The sequence below is a fragment of the Eutrigla gurnardus genome (assembly GCF_963514095.1).
Source record: "Eutrigla gurnardus genome assembly, chromosome: 22".
Classification (NCBI taxonomy): Eukaryota; Metazoa; Chordata; class Actinopteri; order Perciformes; family Triglidae; genus Eutrigla; species Eutrigla gurnardus.
Window position 1 is genome coordinate 11,786,858 of NC_139933.1, and position 22,050 is coordinate 11,808,907.

The window sequence follows — 22,050 nt, forward strand, 5'->3', positions numbered from 1 at the left end:
TGGTGAGGTAGGGAATGGGGTGGGGGGGGGGGGATGTGTCCAGTGCTGTAAAGTGGTAAGAGGGAAGGCTGCAGCGGAGTGTGGGCTGGGTTAAACTGACACTTAAAAAGAAGCTCGCTTTGGCTTCTGTGCATTTCACCAGCAGCCAGGCTGGGATGAAAAGAAGGGAGCAGTGAGGGAGTGGATGAAACGACAGCTCCAGGGGGAAGGTGCACTCTCAATTCATTGGAGCAAGTGTATTTTTAGCTCTTCCTTCCAACTCTTTCACTTCACAGTTTTTCCCCCTGCACGCTTTCTTTGGCGGAGACTAGCCATGGGCAATGGCGGGCACAGGTTTCTGTGGCCAGCGTTGCTGCTGCTGCTGCCAGTCTTGGGACTCTCTGATGCTCTGCCAGGAAGCTGGCTGCCAGGAGCATATGTGAACACCTCGGCTGACGCGCTGAGGTTCCTCAGCGAGTACAACACCACTGCTGAGCAGGTGTTATTCTTCAGTGTATCCGCCAGCTGGAACTACAACACCAACATCACGGACCACAACTCCCAGCTTCAGGTAGGACAACTCCTGGATTGTTGAGCGTCGAGGGGGGACGTTTCTCTCACGCTGGTATGAAATTTGGCCCTTTGAGAGCAGTTCTCGCCAGCACTGGCACCGCCGTCACCATAAATACGGTCAAGGGTTTCTGTGGAGTTAAGCCCTGCTTGATTTGGAAATCACCCCTATTCAGCTTTCTCCAGAATGTCATGCTCAGTTTCCTCCCAACGCAGCCAACTCAGCTTGTGTGTTGCTGGCGATATAAAAACAGATCTGAATGCTCATTTGTTGTCTATTCATTCGCTTAACTGTCTGTTTTATGATATTTATATTTTATACTTAATACGGTCCCTCCACCTGCTACAGCGATGCAGTTTTACACACACAATCAGTCTTTATGGTCCAACGTGGCAATATCTGCAGCCAATAACATGCCTCACCTTTGCAGGAATCCGGGGTTTTTAAGGTCAGCTGTGAGAATTTAAATTAACAGCAGATTGGAATGGTTTTTACAGTTTCATCTCAGGATATGCCTGAGAATCATTTGCATGAAGGCTGTAGAGGGAGAGGAGATAACCGGCAATAAAGTATGAGAAGAGTCAATGAAACTGTTGAGTTGTGAAGGAGTGTTTACTTACATAAACCCATATTCACGCCTGTTGTAAACAGTAAAAGCTTATCCTGTCATATACAAACTTGTGACACACTCGGGACAAAGCCTCTGGATTTTTTTCCTCCCCGCCACGTGTGCTTGTACAGCTGTCACAACATGATTTCAGGACACTATGCAGGCTTTAGTCCCCACAGATTGTCTGCAGGGTCACGCTGCAGAATGTGTTCAGCTCTCCAGAATGTGTCCGCGATGAAAGGTGAACGAGGAGCCGGATTGCGTTTGCAATGTACGAGCACGGAGAGTTCAAAGATGGGATCAAAGCGGGATCAGTGCGCTGAGCTCCATCTGAAGTGGCAGCCAGGGGAGAACGTGGCAATCCAGCCTGACGGAGAAATGTTCTAATGCTGCCATTACAATTACGATGCATTGTATATGATCTATTACATTAAAAATGAAAAGAGTGGCAGATTAAATTTACACTCCGCTAATGCACACAGCGCAAACATGCAAACGGGCACACACACACACACACACACACACACACACACACACACACACACACACACACACACACACACACACACACACACACACACACACACACACACACACACACACACACACACACACACACACGCACACACACACACACACACACACACACACACACGCACACACACACACACACACACACACACAGCTCACCTCCTCAGCTTCAGAGGTGAGGATGATTTTGCATCGGTGCAAATACGGCACGTGTGGGGAAGATGAAACAGAATGAGGATCAGTTCACAAGCTTCTAGTCATGATGAATAAAAATAGATGAGTGTCTATCAAAGGTTGATGTCCTTTGAACCCCAGAATGACATACAAGCTGCCTTCACAATCAGAGGCTTGCCAGCCTGTTCCCTGTCATTTGAATTTGAAGTTTGAGAACTAGCTTCAAGGGAAGCGTTTTATTTTGAAAATGCTATACATTCATTTTTTAAACATTTTCTCACCCATGCAAAATTATATATATATATTTTTAATTTGAAAGTATTTCAGCAACAGATATCTTCAAATAAACCTTTACTTAAATGCTTCACTTAAAAGCTATAGCAACAGTTCTCATTTTAGAAAAAAGCTCTTACAGAACTTCTGCATTCAAGTCTAGTTCTCCTTTTGTACACATCCAGGTCATAATGTGTAATACGTTAATGGAGAAGTTACTGTAGCCTCTTTACAAATGACAAAACGCATTGCAGCTTGAAAAGCAAATACCTCGAGGGGAAGAAGATAAGCAAAGAGGCATTTCAGCCTGAGAGCATCTTTATTGTCTGTGTTTGGTAGAGAATGATTATTTGGGTGGGTGGATGCGTGTAGACAGGCTGGAAAAAACGGTTGAGTAAAAAGACAGAGATTGAGAGGAAGAGCACAAAGGTCAGAGTTAATACTTCAACTCACTGTCACCAGTTTTCCCTCCTGCAGCCTGTTATTTCAGTGACGGCTGTGAGAAAGAGACAGATAAGGAAGGCTTCAATGAAAACATTACTGGAATGAAGCTTCTGTTTGGTCAGTTATATCAGGATGTCCTTACCTCAATATGTCTGTGTGTGCAGGTATTTCCTATTTCCCCAAGCGTGATTAAGCTAGCTCAAGTCACGCTGGGATTTCTGAACATATATGCTTGCAACACCATTTTTTAATCCTTAGGCAAACAAAATGTGGAAGCTGCAGTATAATGGGACATGTAGTGCTGTTACAATACGGCAGTACATCACTTTGAATAGGTGCAAATCAATGTGACACACATAAAGTATACATGCGATGTTCCACAGCAGCCTTGACTCCATCCATTCTCCCAGACCTGCCATTATAGACCGAGAATACCTGTGTCCATGACCTTCCAGAGTGTCATAAAGAAAAGCTCTGGAGATTCAGCGAGGCCATATACGAGCGTGTACTTGAGCACTAGCGAAGACATTTTTCAAAAATGTTAACCTTCAGCGAGGCTGGGTTTGCTGTCCTGTCCTTGCTCCCGATAGACAGACGGTGCACTTTATTGATCCCGGAGGGAAGATGTGTTGGTACAGCTGTCAAGGATTACACCAATGCCCAGATGAAGCCTTTATAGGTGTAGGTATACAGTGGGTGTGCCGTCCTTGGTCACTGTTAAGAAATCCAAACATACTACAACATACTACTTTGTCATTGGGACACATTCAATCAGTTTCTGGCATCCTTAATAGTATGGTAGTATGGAACGCACGGTTCTCTTCGTTTCCACCATCATCACCTCCATCTTGACCACACTGAGCTGCAGGTGGCTCCTCCCACACCATCCAGCAAAAGTTTCCAAATGTATTCTCATTGATGCCCACTTCCTACTCCTGATCAATACTACAAAAATAATTATACAGGAGAAAATAATCTTCTTTACTGTGGCCTTTGCTTGGTCATAAAAACACACCATTAGACATAAAAAAAGCTAAAGGCCAATGCTACATGAGCACTTCTTGGCCTTTTCATTTCCGATTGATGTTTCTGTGTAATCAATATGTCATTATCCTTTACTCCCTCTTGTCTTTAGGTACAGGCATCCCTTGAAGAGCAGGCCTTCACCGAGGCATGGGGGTTAAAGGCCAAGCAGGTCTTCTCCAGCAACATTCTCAACGCTTATCCTTCACAAAAGAACCTGATGGAGAAGATCAAGATCCTGGGAGTTGCCAACCTGCCCCAGAAAGAAAGAGAGGAGGTTTGTCTCTGTTTCATATCAGGTTTTTAATCACTGTATTAGTGCTGACCTGTCTTGAGCATCGAAGAATAACTTCAACCCTTTTTCTTGTCTCCAGTATAACACAATTCTCAGCACCATGGACAATATTTATTCAACGGCCAAAGTGCATCCATCACCGAACATAAGCTGGAGCCTGGAACCCCGTGAGTAGATCTAGAAGAACTCCAAATCTCCAAATGTCCTACATGCTTCAGAGTCATTTGAAAGAAACGGGACCAGAGCAATGTTGAAGATTTTGAAAAACACAACAATTATGGAGGGGAAATCTAGAAAGAAAACAGTTTTGAGTGGTTCAGATCATATCTGTTCTTAGAAAGAAACAGGATGGGCAAAATGACTTTGGAGAGGTCTCTTAAGGAAGTGTTGTGGATTTGCCCATGAGTGTTGAGTAAAGAACTATAGAAACATCATGTGGCTTTTAATGCTGCTGGCATTTATCCTGAACAATGGCTCTACAGCTGCAACAATTGCCAAAAGCACAAAGTACAATTTAAGAAAAAAAAAAAAAAAGATTTCTTGTAAACACACTAGTTCCCATTTTCTTAATCTGGGTAACAATCTTAAAGGTGGAACAGAGTTATTCAAAGGATGTGGTACATCCCTCCACAAATCATGTGGTGTCATTATAACAACAAACAGCCTGTCAACAATCACTTTCTTTCCACCATTTCAACCATCTTCTGTGGGTTCAACTTTCAGCTTTTCTTCACCTTCATTTCCTATTTTTGGCATTTTAAAGATAAATGTTGTTTTTGCATGACACTCAAAATATTAAGAGTTGTGATAACTCCGAGCTAATCTCAGGGATAACACGTCTGTTCTGGGCTTTTCCTGCTGAGAGAGCACAAAGTCGTACAAACAATACATCTTAGGAAACCTGCTGTTGTTTTTCTGTGCAACAGATTAGTTAAGCCGGAGCATTATATTCCATCCTTTTCTTTACGACTGAGATTTTTCTTTTCTTTTCATTTTACAGACCTGACAGACATCATGGCCAACTCCAGGAGCTACAAGAGGCTGCTGTATGTGTGGGAGGGCTGGCACAATGCATCAGGCGTGCCTCTCAGACAGCACTACCCCAGGTTTGTGGAGCTCAGCAACAAAGCCTCCAAAGCTGATGGTAAGAACTCTTCCTCGCTGACACTGAACACACAAGGTTCCTAACGCTACAAATAAGTCATTTAATGTGACGGACACAACAGGAGTTGATGAGAAGAAATGATTGAAAGGGGAAGGGATAAGAAGAAAGAGCTCTAGCGAAACGTAAAGAACATTAATGTTTTGTCCTTTTCTTAGCGTTTGCAGACACTGGAGCTGACTGGCGCTCTTGGTATGACTCGCCCACCTTTGAGAAGGATATAGAGGCACTTTATCGGACCATTGAACCCCTCTACAAGAACCTGCATGCTTTTGTGCGCCGCCAGCTCTACAACCAGTACGGTCCCAAGTATATCAACCTCAAAGGACCCATCCCTGCTCACCTGCTAGGTACAACAATGAAAATGCTTGTGTGAAAAAAAAGCCCAGTGGATTTGTACGCTCAGCATCCTCTACTGTGCTGAAGGGGCGTAGGCGTTCACAACATATTTCATCACTGCTCCAATCATTTTCATACAGTCCCTCACATGAACATTGTTCCTGAATAAATGCTTGGAAAATCATCAAAGATGTAATCACACACAATAGTATTAGGATGCAGACACATCACTGCAAGTCACTTTGTGTGCTTATCACATTACTGCCAATGAGGCATTTCCTACGGAGCCCCCGAGCGGAGTATCGCATAACGAGTCAGAATTGTTTCCTAAGTGTGTTTTCTTCCTCACCCTCAGGAAACATGTGGGCCCAGACCTGGAACAACATTTATGGTATGATGATCCCATTTCCTGACAAACCCAACTTGGATGTGACCGACGAAATGGTCAAACAAGTAAGTAAGGGGGAACGATTTTGTGCCACTGCTTTGTATTGTAGTAAAAGCCATTATTTTGTTGGTCTTGCGGTCAGTAACAGCAAATGAGAAATCTTATAAATCTAACAATTTCTCTGCTTTTAGGCAATTATAGCTTTGTCACATAGCATTGAGCTGAGTTGTTTCCTCTCCACAGGGTTATAATGCCACGCACATGTTTCGTGTGGCCGAGGAGTTCTTCACGTCTCTGAATTTAGAGGAGATGCCTGAGGAGTTCTGGGCAGAATCCATGCTGGTGAAGCCTGAGGGCCGTGAGGTGGTGTGCCACGCGTCTGCATGGGACTTTTACAACCGCAAAGACTTCAGGTAAAATGACTGAATGTAGTTAGAAGCGAGTGATTTAGTGAGTTAGAAGGACAATTTGAAATTCAGAGCGTCTCTATTGCCATCAACAACACAATCGGCTGAGTCAGCGACTTGCAAACAGTTGTTTGCTGCTTGTTTGAATATCGCTCATCTTGTGGATAAAACTTGATAATACAAAGTCATTTCATCCTCTTTAGGATCAAGCAGTGCACCACTGTAACGATGGAGCAGCTCTTTACTGTGCACCATGAGATGGGACATATCCAGTATTACCTGCAGTACAAGGACCTACCTGTGGGCTACCGTCGTGGAGCCAACCCCGGTTTTCACGAGGCCATCGGCGACGTTCTGTCTCTCTCAGTTTCCACACCCAAACATCTTCATACCATTAATCTACTGGAATCGGTGACCTCCGACCCTGGTACATATATAAAGAGCCAACCCACTGAAACCCTCTCATAGTCTCATTCATCGTCAAAGGTTTGAAGAAAAAAATTGTGTTTCTGAATTGTGTTTCTCCAGAAACGGATTCCAACTACCTATTAAAGATGGCCCTGGAGAAGATAGCCTTCCTTCCCTTTGGCTACCTCATCGACCAGTGGAGATGGGGTGTGTTCAACGGCAACACGCCTCCGGAGCGGTACAACGCTGAATGGTGGTACCTCAGGTACGGTTTCATGTATTGTCTCCCAGCTGCTACTTCATGACTATGTGTCTTCATGTCTTAATCAAATCGTTCTCTTATTTAATGTCAAGGACGAAATACCAAGGCATCTGCCCGCCCACCAAGCGTAACGAGGAGCACTTTGATCCTGGGGCAAAATACCACATCCCTGGAAACACACCATACATCAGGTAGCATTGCTGTGGCAACCAACTTGGGCTTATTGATATTTTCATGAGTACTAAGAATTTTCCCAGCTGTCTGATTTGGTTTGTGTTGGTTGTGTTGATCTGGGAATGAAGGTATCGTGTGCTGTAATCTTGACTCAATTACTGGCACTTGAGTGCAGGTTTTAAACGATACAATAACACCGACAATAGCAGGAAGCTTCTAAAAGAAAAGCCTCTGAACCCAGCTGGTTTCTTTAACAATGTGCTGACTGACAGTCAAACACCACCTTAAACAGGCACATTTTGTGTTGTGGTTGCTGAAACACACATTTACAGCATTATAATAGCATATTACCATCTTAACCTGCAGGGCTTAGGTTTGTACTATTCAAGTCAGAGAATAAGTATTTGTAACAGTCTTTACCTAAAAGAAGGGAATACCCTGTCACTTCTCATCGTGATTTCTGTCCATTAAGGTTTTTAATGAAATGTTTTGAACATTTTGAAAAAGTCTCGATATAATGCGCCAAAGAGGTAACAGAGCTTCTTCTTTCCTCTGCAGGTATTTCGTCAGCTTCATCCTGCAGTTCCAGCTTCACGAAAAACTGTGCGCGGCAGCCAAACACACTGGTCCCCTGCACACGTGTGACATCTACCGCTCTGCAGAAGCTGGAGCCATTTTAAAGTATGCAGTCATCTAAAGTGATCACGGAGAGCATGAATAATGCTCTTTGTACGGGTTTACGAAAGCAGTGAAGACATAATGCAATTTCAATGTACTCCCCTCCAGGAAAATTCTCCAGGCTGGCTCGTCAGAACCTTGGACCAAGGTGCTCCAGGAAGCCATAGGGACCAACAAGTTGGATGCCACCTCACTGATGAATTACTTTAACCCCATTATTACGTGGCTGGAGAAGCAAAATGAGAATGAGACATTGGGATGGCCTGATTTTAACTGGGTCCCACCAATCCCAGAGGGTTACCCCGAGGATATTGGTAAGCTCAAAATAAAAAATAACAGGAGATGAAATGCATTAACCTTACCTGGAAGGATAGAATTGAGAATTATTGTGAATAAATCAACATTTTAGAAAGTGAAGCAATCATATTTTTAAGGAAAAGCCTGTGGTGTTGACAGAGCACAATCATAATTCACACCGACATTCAGCTAAAATGTGATATTGTTTCTCAGATTTGATAACATGGATCTATTAGTATTTGAGATGACTCGTCCCTCTTCTTGTTTAACCCAGACAAGAACACAGATGAGCTCGATGCGAAGACATTTCTGGACGATTACAACAGCACAGCTGAGGTGGTGTGGAACGCCTACACCGAGGCCTCGTGGAAGTACAACACTGACATCACCGAGGCCAATAAGCAGGCAATGGTGAGGCCCTCTGATGAGTAGCGTAAGGTAGTTTCGACGGGGCCCCAGTGCATCCTGTTATGGCGGGCCCTAGTGCACATTAGTGATGAGGTACACCCACGCCAACATAAACAAACAACAAAAAAATAGACGTGACATTAGACAACATCAACATACGAAATACCCAACAATCATCACTGCATATCTGTACCGAATACCAATGAAATGAAGAAATGTTCATTTAATTGAACAGCTTATTTACATGTTATTGTTCATGCAGATGACTTTACATTTCTTAGAAAATGGCGAGTTCATATTTGAACAGCGACATATGGTTGGAGGGCCTGCTCTCTTTATGGGCCCCTGCGTCCCACCAGCCCCTGATGATTTTATGTGAAAAATCCAATCTGTTGCATGTTATGTTGATTTTGTGCATTTTGTGCAGGGCGTCAATAAAGTGATTGGTTAATAAAAAATGTCAATGAATCAGTAGTTGACTTTGAGTTAGTGAGTTACAAATCAACCCATGTATGCATGTATCTATCTAATGTGTACCCATCACCTTTCCATCCATCCATCCATCCATCCATCCATCCATCCATCCATCCATCCATCCATCCATCCATCCATCCATTCAGATCAAGTTCAAATCAAAATGGCAAAATCAAATAGTATTCATTCTTCCTCTCTAGCTTGCGACGAACCTGAAGATGTCAGCCCACACCCTGGAGTATGGAGAGAAGGCCCGTAAGTACGACACCACTGACTTCCAGGACGGCTCCGTCAAGCGCATCATGAATAAACTCAGCGACATTGAGAGGGCGGCGCTACCCACGGCTGAACTGGAAAAGGTGTGGAGGAAGTGGTTTTCATTTTACAAATATGTATTCAAGACAGAGCTGCATGCAATGTTAACAAAGGAGCATCAATGCCCATGCAACTGGGATACAGAATACACATGACAGCTTATGTATGGACGCCATTTATACAGAACAAAAAATTAGCTGTGTGTACCAGACTGTCAACAGGAAGCATGGGTTAAGAGCACTAAGATTCACTCACACTAGTGATGTTAGCATGCATGAGATTTCATATGTTTGCATCAAAATATAACTGACTTAGGGCATATATGGTGGCCCGGAAACAAACATGCAAATAGACAAAACACCAGCATATTAAGAAACAAACTTGAAAAAATGGGCAGACACATGCACATTTTTTTAAATGCTGCAAATAGAGAGAATCACAACCAAAGTCTGAGAAAAACACTGCATGTAGCAACTACATGCCAATGCAAACCAGGGGATGCTCAACAGTTCACAGCTGAACTTAACATAACATTAGCATTTTGTTTGTTATGAGCCTGCCAATTCAAGTAAACTGACAAAATGCAAACAATGAATTGTGAAACAGGCTAATTGATGCTTCCAGTGGTGTCTAATGCTTGGTGAATGCCTTTACCTTTTCAGTACAACACTCTCCTATCCGACATGGAGACCAAGTACAGCGTGGCTGAGGTGTGCAGAGATAATGGGACGTGTCATCCACTGGACCCAGGTAAGACTATGAAACCTGAACCTGAAAAGTTTGACTCCAATTAAATAGAAAAATAACAATGAAGCACATAGCATAAAAGGCAAACCATGCTGTAATTGCTTAATACTTACCAGATAGTTAATGGCAAATGTATTATAGGTAATTGATACATGCAATTACATTTAGCAATTGGGTGCAATAATGATCACCTTAATGAACACTCACTGCATCGTGCAGTACAGCAGGTAAAGGTAGTGTAATAGATGAATGCACTGTGTTTCAGATCTCCAGAAGATCATGGCAGAGTCCAGGGATTATGACGAACTGTTGTTCGCTTGGAAAGGATGGAGAGATTCTGCTGGCAAAGTGCTTCGCCAGGATTACAAGGATTATGTTGAACTGGCCAACAAAGCTGCCAAACTCAATGGTATGACTTTAAAGATTTATTTCACATCCACTTTGAGATTCTCCCCCTGATCTCTATTGCTCTATTGAGAGTTTGAGAATGTATTTCTCTGACTTTGAGTGTTGGCTGTTCAAACTCTGCCTACCAGCACCTCTTAAACAAGTTCTTTCCTATTTGTTTGATCTTTTACTTCTTGGTTTGGGACCAGTACCTTCCTGGAGTCTTTGCTGTTTGCTTGCAACATTGTCCCATCCAAGATATAGTCTGGCACATAACGTCCAGATTACCTTTGGACAGAGCGAACCGTTTCCCTCCGTTTCCAGGATTTGTGCTAAACTAAGCTAATTGGCTGATGTCTGTGGCTATTCCTATAATACCATACAGACATGAAAGCGGTATACATTTCTCATTTAGCTCTCTATATTCTTTTTTTGTTGTTGCTATGGTTAGATTTTGGTTATTACTTTACCTACACACAGGGGCGCCGCTAGGGATTTTGGGCCCCATGAAAAGAATCTTTACAGGGCCCCCCAACACAGCGGCTACATTTTTTGATGCTATTTTACATACAATCTGTGGCGCTGTGTGACAACGCCAGTGCGCTACCTGCAGCTGATCCAGTGGACTGAACCATTTTACATAAATAGAGGGGGGGAAGGGGGGGCCCTGCAGGCGTTGATGTTTCCAAAACAAATAAAGTTATTGTTACCAGGACATGGAAAATAAAACATTTGTGATTATATGTTAGTTAATAACTTAGTGTCATTATTTTTTCTGTATTATAATTTCATCATCATTAGGGACCTCTCTGGGCCCCCCTCAATCATGGGCCCCTAGAATCCATCTCCTTTACCCCCCCTTTTCGGCGCCCCTGCCTACACATTGGTTAAACAAAAAGCAGCTTGTTGGCCTCCCCTTTGAGGATATGTTTTGCTTCTAAGGCAACTTCAAAAGTTTGTATAAAACTAATGTTCATTTTGTCCCTGTTCCTGTCTGTAGGTCACTCTGACAATGGGGCTTTCTGGCGCTCCCTGTATGAAACCCCCACCTTTGAGGAAGACCTGGAGGCCCTGTGGAAGGAGCTGGAGCCGCTCTATCTGAATGTGCACGCCTATGTCCGCAGGGCCCTGTACAAAAAGTATGGTTCCGAGCGCGTCAACCTCAAGGGACCTATTCCTGCTCATTTGCTGGGTAAGAAGACGGAGGACATTTTTTTGAGACTAGTTTTCATTGAACTTTACTGTGTTAAATCCAAGCTTCAGTCAGTATTTCACTTTGGAATTTCAAGGATTCTGACACCCAAACGCTCCTTTTGTATGGAAGCATACGCCACCGCCTGCTGTAGATGACTTAGGCTGGATTTAATCGCTTTCAGGGGCATCAAGCGTGAGATTGTATGCGACAGTTCCTCACAGTTAGCAACTGGACTGACCCCCAGCCACAAATCCCACCTGGCTTAACAACAGCAGAGCAGAGGGTGACTTGCTTCATACGGTAACTTTAAAAAAAAAACCCTAAGAATGTTGTCTTCTGTCGTTTCAGGCAACATGTGGGCACAGACGTGGTCTGGCATCATGGATTTGGTCATTCCCTACCCGGATGCCACACAGGTTGACGCCACTCCTGCTATGGTGTCACAGGTGAATGAACACATGGGCCAGCTGTTGAACACATGAACACACAGGACACATGCAAGGAAGACACGCTTGTGCACTCGTCCACCACTTTAGAGGTCAGGGATCAGTTTCTTTCAGTGAAAATGAGACCCAGAATTTTTTTCCAATGAGGAAGCAGTTAGGATAAATACAGAGGCTTTGAATTGCACTGAATTACAGCTGCAAATATGCTGTATACATATTTTCAAGGATAAGTTCCCTACTATTCTTTCATTTGTTTACACTCCACAAAGCTGTCTCTCTTTTCCGAATGTTGAATTTGTGAAAAACTGTGTATATATACTCACACTTATATCCACATAACTTAACTGACACTCCTCTTTTCTCGTTCAGGGCTGGGACGCCATCAGAATGTTCCAGGAATCAGACAAATTCTTCACCTCTCTGGGTCTCTTGCCGATGCCACCGGAGTTCTGGAACAAATCCATGCTGGAGAAGCCGTCCGACGGGCGCCAGGTGGTGTGCCATGCCTCTGCGTGGGACTTCTATAATCGAAAAGACTTCAGGTTAATTTCTTTCAGGACCTAACTGATGTTTTTTTCTTTCCTCTAAAGAAAAGTGTGTTTTATTCTAAACCCAGCTAACTCTAGCTGTGCACTGTCCCTGTTGAATAAATACATTTTCCACCTTGACGTGCACGGAAACGAATGCAATGTCATATTTGTGGCCTCATTTGTGTCTCCAGGATCAAACAGTGCACTGTTGTGACTATGGATGACCTGATCACGGTGCACCACGAGATGGGACACGTCCAGTACTTCCTGCAGTACAAAGACCAGCCGGTGTCATTCCGCGATGGAGCCAACCCCGGCTTCCACGAGGCCATAGGCGATGTGCTAGCTCTGTCCGTGTCCACGCCAAAACATCTGCAGAGCATCGGCCTCCTGGATACAGTCGAAAACAACGCTGGTGAGTGACCACGAGTGCTGTATGTGTCTTTAAAAGCATGCGTTGGTATAACACAGCTAACGATTTTGTTGTTTCTGTCTGGTCCTCCAGAGAGTGATATCAACTTCCTGATGAGCATGGCGCTCGACAAGATCGCCTTCCTACCTTTTGGCTACCTGATGGATCAGTGGAGATGGAAGGTATTTGACGGACGCATCCCATCGACTGAGTACAATAAAGAATGGTGGAACCTCAGGTAAAGTTCACCAGCGTTTTTACAGTTACACACAAAAAAATCATATTCATTATTAAATCATTTATCAGTAAGTTAAGGTATTGCATTCACCTGAGGAAAAAAATCTGCTTTTTTTTTTTTATAAATGAGCGAGATGATTATCTCTGAATTAAGAGAAACGCTTTTTTCAGAAATGTTCCGAAAAAAAGTCAATGAATCGAAAAGCATATTTTTTTGTCAAGTGAACGCAATATGCTTCCGTAGTAAATGGTAGATTTATTGTTTAATGAATTAATATATCTTAAATGATATGATAATGAATTATATGGACAGGATTTACTTCAATAAAAACTAGATAATGCTTTATTGCAGAATGAAGTACCAGGGACTGTGTCCACCTGTAACCCGTACCGAGGATGACTTCGACCCTGGCGCAAAGTTCCACATCCCTGCTAACGTGCCGTATGTGAGGTAAAGTTTCCCTGATTCGGCAGAACGAACCTGATAGCTGAGAACAACAGACTGATAAACAGACACACTCTGATGAACTAGAAAGATAAGATAAAACACAGCTCCTCACATAGTTAAACAGAAAAGCAATCAGCATATAATGCAGAGTTGAGGTGACAGTTTTGTGGGTTTTTCTGTTTCCATTAAAGAAAAATCATGACCCGACGTGTTTATTGATCCTCAATCAGGTACTTCGTCAGCTTCATCATCCAGTTCCAGTTCCACCAGGCTCTGTGTAATGCTGCAAACCATGTTGGGCCTCTACATACCTGTGATATCTACAAGTCTAAAGAAGCTGGGAAACTGCTAGGGTGAGTGCACACACACACACACACACACACACACACACACACACACACACACACACACACACACACACACACACACACACACCTTTTGCACCACTTATAGTGTTTCCATAAAGAAATATTTTTCATAAACGTACACACCTATTAGAACTGAGTACATATAAGTATTCATTTTGTTCCAGTATTTGTCGCTGCAGACAGCTGGTGTGTGTAATCACTACTGATCTGTCTCCTCCGACCTCCTCTCTGACCCTCTCCGTGTTGTCGTTCGCAGCGATGTGATGAAGCTTGGCTTCAGCAAGCCCTGGCCCGAGGCTATGGCCATGATCACCGGCCAGCCAAAAATGACGGCAAAGCCACTCATGCAGTATTTCGAACCCCTCATCCAATGGCTGGAGCAAGAGAACAACAAGAACAGTGAGGTTCGCGGGTGGCCCGACTACGACTGGAAACCTACAAGTACAACAAGTATGTCCGACACATTTGAGAATACAACGTTTTTATTTCCTTCACTGAAAAAAAAGAGTGTTTTTTCCACATAGAGGGAATCATTTAGTGTTTTCCTCTATTGCAGCTTAAAGTGAAATCAATCCTGCTCCAGTTGTCTTACTGATGAGAGCCTGCTGACAGGATGTGTATATATTAGATTGATGAGAACATGAAAGAGGGGGGCTATAAAGAGATAGTGGGGAAACAAGGAACACAGCTGTTGTGATGCAGAGCAAGAGGGAAATACAGAATTTAGATACAAAATGAATAATGGTGGAGTGTGGAGACAGAAATTTGGAGACAGATGTTTTGTTGAGTGTCAAACAGCAACAGTGTCATTGACATGAATATCCATTCATTGACACAAAGCCACCACAACAGATTCAGACAATGTTGATGAGCGCCATCTAGGGAGAGTAATGTCTTGTGTAATTTGTTTACTTTTGGTAGGCTATAATGGAGCTTTACCTTCTGGTTTTTGCTGCTGTTTTGTAGGTTTTAGATTTTAAAAGCTGCAAAAATGGACATTTTGATTAAGTCCTTGATGGCATACTAAACTATGACATATTTTTATGAAATTCTCATGGCACATTTTTATATTATGCTATGACTTTTAATTATATTTTATTATAAAGTGTTTTCATGGTAAACTATACTTGGATTTATGTCATCAAAACGTAAATGATATAGTTTGTCATACAAAATGTATATATATATATATATATATATTTATCCTATACTATAATCTTTTTATGAAATTCTTTCGTTTTGTATGACAAACTATATCATTTACGTTTTTATGACATACTATAAAGTTCTGAAATAGAATAATGAATAGATTTACAGTATCTCTGTCACTTTATAGGAACTTTTTGGCATTCTATACTATGACACCTTTCATGACATCATTAGCATATTTTTCTGGCATACTTTCTGGTGTCATTTTAATAATAAAAAAACAATGATATTTTTATATATACAGTATATTTATATATATTTTACCCACCCTTCCTGTGATTTTTCAAGACATAATATATTATAAAATCTTTGACATAATGAACGATGCCTTTTCATGTTATTTGTTTGACAGACTATACTATGACATTTCCGGCTGTAAATGAACCCATTACATGACATTTTTATCTGGCAATATTAAGACATATGATTTATGTATTATATTTTTAATGGTATACTGTACTCTGAAGTTATTGACATCTTTTTTAATCTCTTTAGTCAAGTCAAGTCAAGTCAAGTCACAATTTATTTATAAAGCACATTTAAAACAACCTCAGTTGACCAAAGTGCTGTACAATTGCAAAAGCACAACAAAGTCTAGGGTTAGTAAGTAAGTAGGCGTGTGTAGAACTGGTCTGAAAATGACAGAACAGCACCCCCTTGTGACTGCAACTACGTTAGATGTAAATAAGTGAGTTTGTGAATGTGTGAAAAACCCTCCGTCATAAAACTTAATTGTCACCTTTTTTTTACGTGTCCAGCAGGTGAACCTAAGGCTACTAAAGTGGACTTCCTGGGTATGAGTGTGGAAAGCGCAGCTGCCATGGCTGGCCAGTGGGTCTTGCTGGTCCTTGGCTTGGTCCTCTTGGTGGCCACCATCCTATTGGCTTATAAGTACAGGAAGTCAAAAAAGCCTGAAAAGTCCTTATCCACGATGGAGCTCAAGCAAAAGGACTAGTCATCAGTGACGGCTAACTGTAGCCAGCACCTGTACCAACCTCAATGTGAACATCAGTGTTTTGTGAGCTGTACAAATCAAATTTGCTGTTTTTTTGTCTGCACCCTTATCTAGTCTGTATATTTATTGCATACACTTGGAGTCAAATTATTATTATTTTTTGCCTATGCAAGATAACATTACCGTTTGGTAATTTATTTGCAATATTTGAATGTTTAGAGAAATGTTTTTAATGAATGTTTGTTAAGTCACTGATTGCATTGTTGAATATTTGATTTTGTTCTGTTTTTTGTTAAATCTGCATTTGTATAATAAAGATATCAAATATGTATTCTGTCTATGGGCCCTAGTTTCGTAGACCAGCGCAGGGCGGCGCAGGGTGGCGCAGCCGGCGCAGTGCAAGTTTCGACCCGCGCAGCCTTGCGCACCGTCAGTTTGGCAGTTTGGTAGATCGCCTGCGCCAAGATGGGTGTGGCGGCGCAGCAGGGGGAGGCGTCACAGATTCAGCTTGGCGTAGCGGAAGTTTCGTGGCAAAAAGCCTCGCCGAGACTGCGCTGAAAGCTCGCCAGCTCCGACCTGGTCTACTTTCGGCGCAAGGCGTAAATAAAGTCCATTCATTCAATGCGAATCACAGCTGGCGGATCGGAAGTTTGGCTGACGGCGCGCAGTGCGCACACGTCACCGAGACCTCACAGGCAGGTTTCCACAGTTCCAGGCACATTTAAATGCAATAAATAATCACAACAAACACCATTTAATGCAACTAATTGAATCAACACGTGAATTTATATCTATATAGATTGTCCCGTCACATCTGACGTCAGGTCAAAGGCGGATGGCACGCGTAACGGAAACTCAGCCTCTCGGACCAAAACATCTCCCTCTCTCTCCCCTGTTTTTTATAATATCGGCATTGTTATTATTATGATACGCGCGCACAGCGCGTGATGAGCGTGGTGGGAGCAGCGGCGATGCTTCTGTCATCGGGTTGTCAAGCGACGGAACTTGCACTGAACCTCCCCTAACGCATTAAAGGTGAGGAGAGGAGCTCATTTGATTGGTGAAGATCTGAATCGGCTGTATTAATCCCAGTCCATGCCTCGTCTCCTCCTCGTCTCCCACTCACGCCTTCTTCTCCTCCCTCTTTCCCACTTGCGCCGGTGGGCGAGACGGGAGGTGGGCCTGCGCGAGCCTGCGCGGTGCACGAAACTTGCAAAGTCCAGGCGGACACACCCCGTCGGCGCGGCGCAGGTGCGCTGAAAGCTGACTGCGCCTGGTCTACGAAACTAGTGTGTTCAAATTAATTTTATTGACATCGCACAGTGATAATGATGATGCAATTGGACAGCAAACGTTTTTGAAAAAATAATTACATACAAACTACAGAGTGGAATCAACAACACCACAGAGAACAGAATCTAGTCTACAGAGTCTAGTCTGCTCTAGTCTGCATACTATACTATGACATTTTAATGACTTTTTATCAAAATACTATACTATGACTTTTTATCAAAATACTATACTATGACATTTAAGTGACTTTTTATCAAAATACTATACTGTGACATTTTAATAACATTTTTGTCAAAATACTATACTATGACATTTTAATAACATTTTTGTCAAAATACGATGCTATGACTTTTTAATGACTTTTTGTGGACATACTGTACTATGACTTTTTAATGACTTTTTGTCAAAATACTATCATATGACTTTTTGACGACATACTGTACTATGACTTTTTGTCGACATACTATACTATGACTGTTAGCATGCTATACTATGACTTTTTAATGACTTTTTGTCGACATGCTATACTATGACTTTTTAATGACTTTTTGTCGACATACTATACTATGACTTTTTAATGACTTTTTGTGGACATACTGTACTATGACTTTTTAATTACTTTTTGTCAAAATACTATCATATGACTTTTTGACGACATACTATACTATGACTTTGTAATTACTTTTTTTTGACATACTATACTATGACTTTTCAATGACTATTTGTCAAAATTCTATCATGACTTATTGTCGACATATTATACTATGACTTTTTAATTACTTTTTGTCGACATGCTGTACTATGACTTTTTAATAACTTTTTGTTAAAATACTATACATTACTTTTTGTCAACATACTATACTATGACTTTTTGTCGACATACTATACTATGACTTTTTGTCAACATACTATACTATGACTTTTTAATGACTTTTTGTCAAAATAATATACTATGACTTTTTAATGACTTTTGTCGACATACTATACTATGACTTTTTGTCAACATACTATACTATGACTTTTTAATGACTTTTTGTCAAAATAATATACTATGACTTTTTAATGACTTTTGTCTACATACTATACTATGACTTTTTAATGACTTTTTGTCAAAATAATATACTATGACTTTTTAATGACTTTTGTCTACATACTATACTATGACTTTTTAATGACTTTTTGTCAAAATACTATACTATGACTCATTAATGACTTTTTTTTAAAATACTATACTATTACTTTTTAAAGATTTTTTGTCGACATACTGTACTATGACTTTTTGTCAAAATACTATACTACCACTTTTTAATGACTTTTTCCGACATACTATGCTATGCTTTTTTAATGTTTTTTCGTCAAAATAATATACTATGACTTTTTGTCGACATACTATACTATGCCTTTTTAATGACTTTTTGTCGACATACTATACTATGACTTTTTAATGACTTTTTGTCAAAATACTATACTATGACTTTTTTTAATGACTTTTGTCGACATGCTATACTATGACTTTTTAAATGCTTTTTGTCAACATGCTATACTATTGACTTTTTAATGACTTTTTGTCGACATACTATACTATAACTTTTTAATGACTTTTTGTCAAAATACTATACTATGACTTTTTTTAATGACTTTTGTCGACATGCTATACTATGACTTTTAAAATGCTTTTTGTCAACATGCTATACTATTGACTTTTTAATGACTTTTTGTCGATATACTATACTATGCCTTTTTAATGATTTTTTTGTCGACATACTATACTATGACTGTTTAATGACCTTTTGCGAAAAATACTATACATTGACTTTTTAATGACTTTTTGTCGACATACTATACTATGCCTTTTTAATGACTTTTTGTTGACATACTATACTATGACTTTTTAATGACTTTTTGTCGACATACTATACTATGACTTTTTAATGACTTGTCAAAATACTATACTATGACTTTTTATCAAAATAATATACTATGACTTTTTAATGACTTTTTGTCGACATACTATACTATGACTTTTTGTCAACATACTATACTATGACTTTTTAATGACTTTTTGTCGACATACTATACTATGACTTTGTAATTACTTTTTTTTGACATACTATACTATGACTTTTCAATGACTATTTGTCAAAATTCTATCATGACTTATTGTCGACATATTATACTATGACTTTTTAATTACTTTTTGTCGACATGCTGTACTATGACTTTTTAATAACTTTTTGTTAAAATACTATACATTACTTTTTGTCAACATACTATACTATGACTTTTTGTCGACATACTATACTATGACTTTTTGTCAACATACTATACTATGACTTTTTAATGACTTTTTGTCAAAATAATATACTATGACTTTTTAATGACTTTTGTCGACATACTATACTATGACTTTTTGTCAACATACTATACTATGACTTTTTAATGACTTTTTGTCAAAATAATATACTATGACTTTTTAATGACTTTTGTCTACATACTATACTATGACTTTTTAATGACTTTTTGTCAAAATAATATACTATGACTTTTTAATGACTTTTGTCTACATACTATACTATGACTTTTTAATGACTTTTTGTCAAAATACTATACTATGACTCATTAATGACTTTTTTTTAAAATACTATACTATTACTTTTTAAAGATTTTTTGTCGACATACTGTACTATGACTTTTTGTCAAAATACTATACTACCACTTTTTAATGACTTTTTCGACATACTATGCTATGCTTTTTTAATGTTTTTTCGTCAAAATAATATACTATGACTTTTTGTCGACATACTATACTATGCCTTTTTAATGACTTTTTGTCGACATACTATACTATGACTTTTTAATGACTTTTTGTCAAAATACTATACTATGACTTTTTTTAATGACTTTTATCGACATGCTATACTATGACTTCTTAAATGCTTTTTGTCAACATGCTATACTATTGACTTTTTAATGACTTTTTGTCGACATACTATACTATAACTTTTTAATGACTTTTTGTCAAAATACTATACTATGACTTTTTTTAATGACTTTTGTCGACATGCTATACTATGACTTTTTAAATGCTTTTTGTCAACATGCTATACTATTGACTTTTTAATGACTTTTTGTCGATATACTATACTATGCCTTTTTAATGATTTTTTTGTCGACATACTATACTATGACTGTTTAATGACCTTTTGCGAAAAATACTATACATTGACTTTTTAATGACTTTTTGTCGACATACTATACTATGCCTTTTTAATGACTTTTTGTTGACATACTATACTATGACTTTTTAATGACTTTTTGTCGACATACTATACTATGACTTTTTAATGACTTGTCAAAATACTATACTATGACTTTTTATCAAAATAATATACTATGACTTTTTAATGACTTTTTGTCGACATACTATACTATGACTTTTTGTCAACATACTATACTATGACTTTTTAATGACTTTTTGTCGACATACTATACTATGACTGTTTAATGACCTTTTGCGAAAAATACTATACAATGACTTTTTAATTACTTTTTGTCGACATACTATGACTTTTTAATCACTTTTTGTAGACATGCTATCCTATGATTTTTTTATTATTTTTTCGACATACTATACTATGACTTTTTATGACCTTTTTTGACTGACAATACTGACTTTTTTCGACATAGTATAATGTAATATTTTTGACATGCTATACTAACATGCTAACATTTTTTCAACATGCTGTACTATGAGATTTTTCGACATGCTATACTATGACCTTTTTTGACATTATGTGCTGACTTTTTTCAACCTACTACAATTACCTTTTTGAAATACTATAGTATGCCTTTCACGTTTTTAGAAATAATATAGGAAACTATGACTTTTCTTGACATGCCATTACTATGTGACTATTTAATCACATCTTTACAATTCTTTAGACATTCTATACTATGACTTGATTTGATAGTGAATTTCTTTCAAAATGCTTTTCTGACTTTGTTCAACACACTATACTATCACTTTCTATGAAATAAATAAATAGCATGACATTTTTGTTTTTAGAGATGAAATGATTAAAAAAAATGTTTTTAAAATTATTGATTTTGTTTCTATTTGTTGAATTTTCATTTCTACTGTAAAGACTTTCAAATATGTATTCTGCCTGTGTTCATACAAGATATTATGGAATACACATAATGATGATAATGGCAATTAAACTGCAACAGTTGTTAAAAACAATTTAATTACATTGAAACTGCACAGTAAAAAAAAAAAACAAGAACAGTTTTTCCATTGGTTTCAGCCCTTCCCTCTTTATTCACAGAGTCAATGGAGCCTCTGTAACAGTCATAACCTATGGGCTCTCAGGTAACACGGACTAGAGTGGTAACGCAACACTTGGTCCCATCAGAGACTGAGACAGCGACCGTCTTGTCCCGTACTTTCAGTGCTGCAGGTTGACCTCAATGGGGGCTACAATGGCTTGGAAACAATCCGAGTGTCAGCTTACTGTCTCATAAAAAACACACACAGGGACAATGAAACAACAAAGGGCAAAGACATATGCATTCATTCAAATAGTCAATTCTCGGTAACCTCTTACTATG

At 39.6% G+C, this 22,050-nt stretch overlaps 1 protein-coding gene across 3 annotated transcripts; it reads left to right on the forward strand.

Annotated features, from left to right (window-relative positions):
* The first annotated feature begins 46 nt into the window (after positions 1 to 46).
* On the forward strand, positions 47 to 16,475 carry ace (angiotensin I converting enzyme (peptidyl-dipeptidase A) 1). Of its 3 annotated transcripts, none has more exons than XM_084001822.1 (25): positions 47 to 550; positions 3,718 to 3,882; positions 3,980 to 4,067; positions 4,901 to 5,044; positions 5,221 to 5,412; positions 5,757 to 5,854; positions 6,033 to 6,202; positions 6,400 to 6,623; positions 6,725 to 6,869; positions 6,959 to 7,057; positions 7,599 to 7,721; positions 7,827 to 8,032; positions 8,290 to 8,426; positions 9,098 to 9,256; positions 9,875 to 9,962; positions 10,225 to 10,368; positions 11,347 to 11,538; positions 11,890 to 11,987; positions 12,357 to 12,529; positions 12,709 to 12,932; positions 13,023 to 13,167; positions 13,519 to 13,617; positions 13,845 to 13,967; positions 14,239 to 14,432; positions 15,950 to 16,475. In XM_084001822.1, the coding sequence occupies exons 1-25, from the start codon at positions 185 to 187 to the stop codon at positions 16,144 to 16,146; spliced, it is 3,993 nt and encodes a 1,330-aa protein (XP_083857948.1). In that variant the 5' UTR covers positions 47 to 184; the 3' UTR covers positions 16,147 to 16,475. The 3 variants fall into 3 exon arrangements, with proteins under 3 accessions (XP_083857948.1, XP_083857950.1, XP_083857949.1); XM_084001824.1 differs by having other exon boundaries at positions 14,239 to 14,423; positions 15,953 to 16,475; XM_084001823.1 differs by having other exon boundaries at positions 48 to 550; positions 15,953 to 16,475.
* The last annotated feature ends 5,575 nt before the right edge of the window (positions 16,476 to 22,050 follow it).

What these genes read in the sequence shown, in the direction of transcription:
- ace (XM_084001822.1), top strand. Translation starts at nt 185, where the DNA reads ATGAAACGACAGCTCCAGGGGGAAGGTGCACTCTCAATTCATTGGAGC. An exon ending in GGGTTACCCCGAGGATATTG is followed by an intron (nt 8,033 to 8,289) that starts GTAAGCTCAAAA and finishes TGTTTAACCCAG; the next exon opens with ACAAGAACACAGATGAGCTC. An exon ending in GCTAACGTGCCGTATGTGAG is followed by an intron (nt 13,618 to 13,844) that starts GTAAAGTTTCCC and finishes ATCCTCAATCAG; the next exon opens with GTACTTCGTCAGCTTCATCA.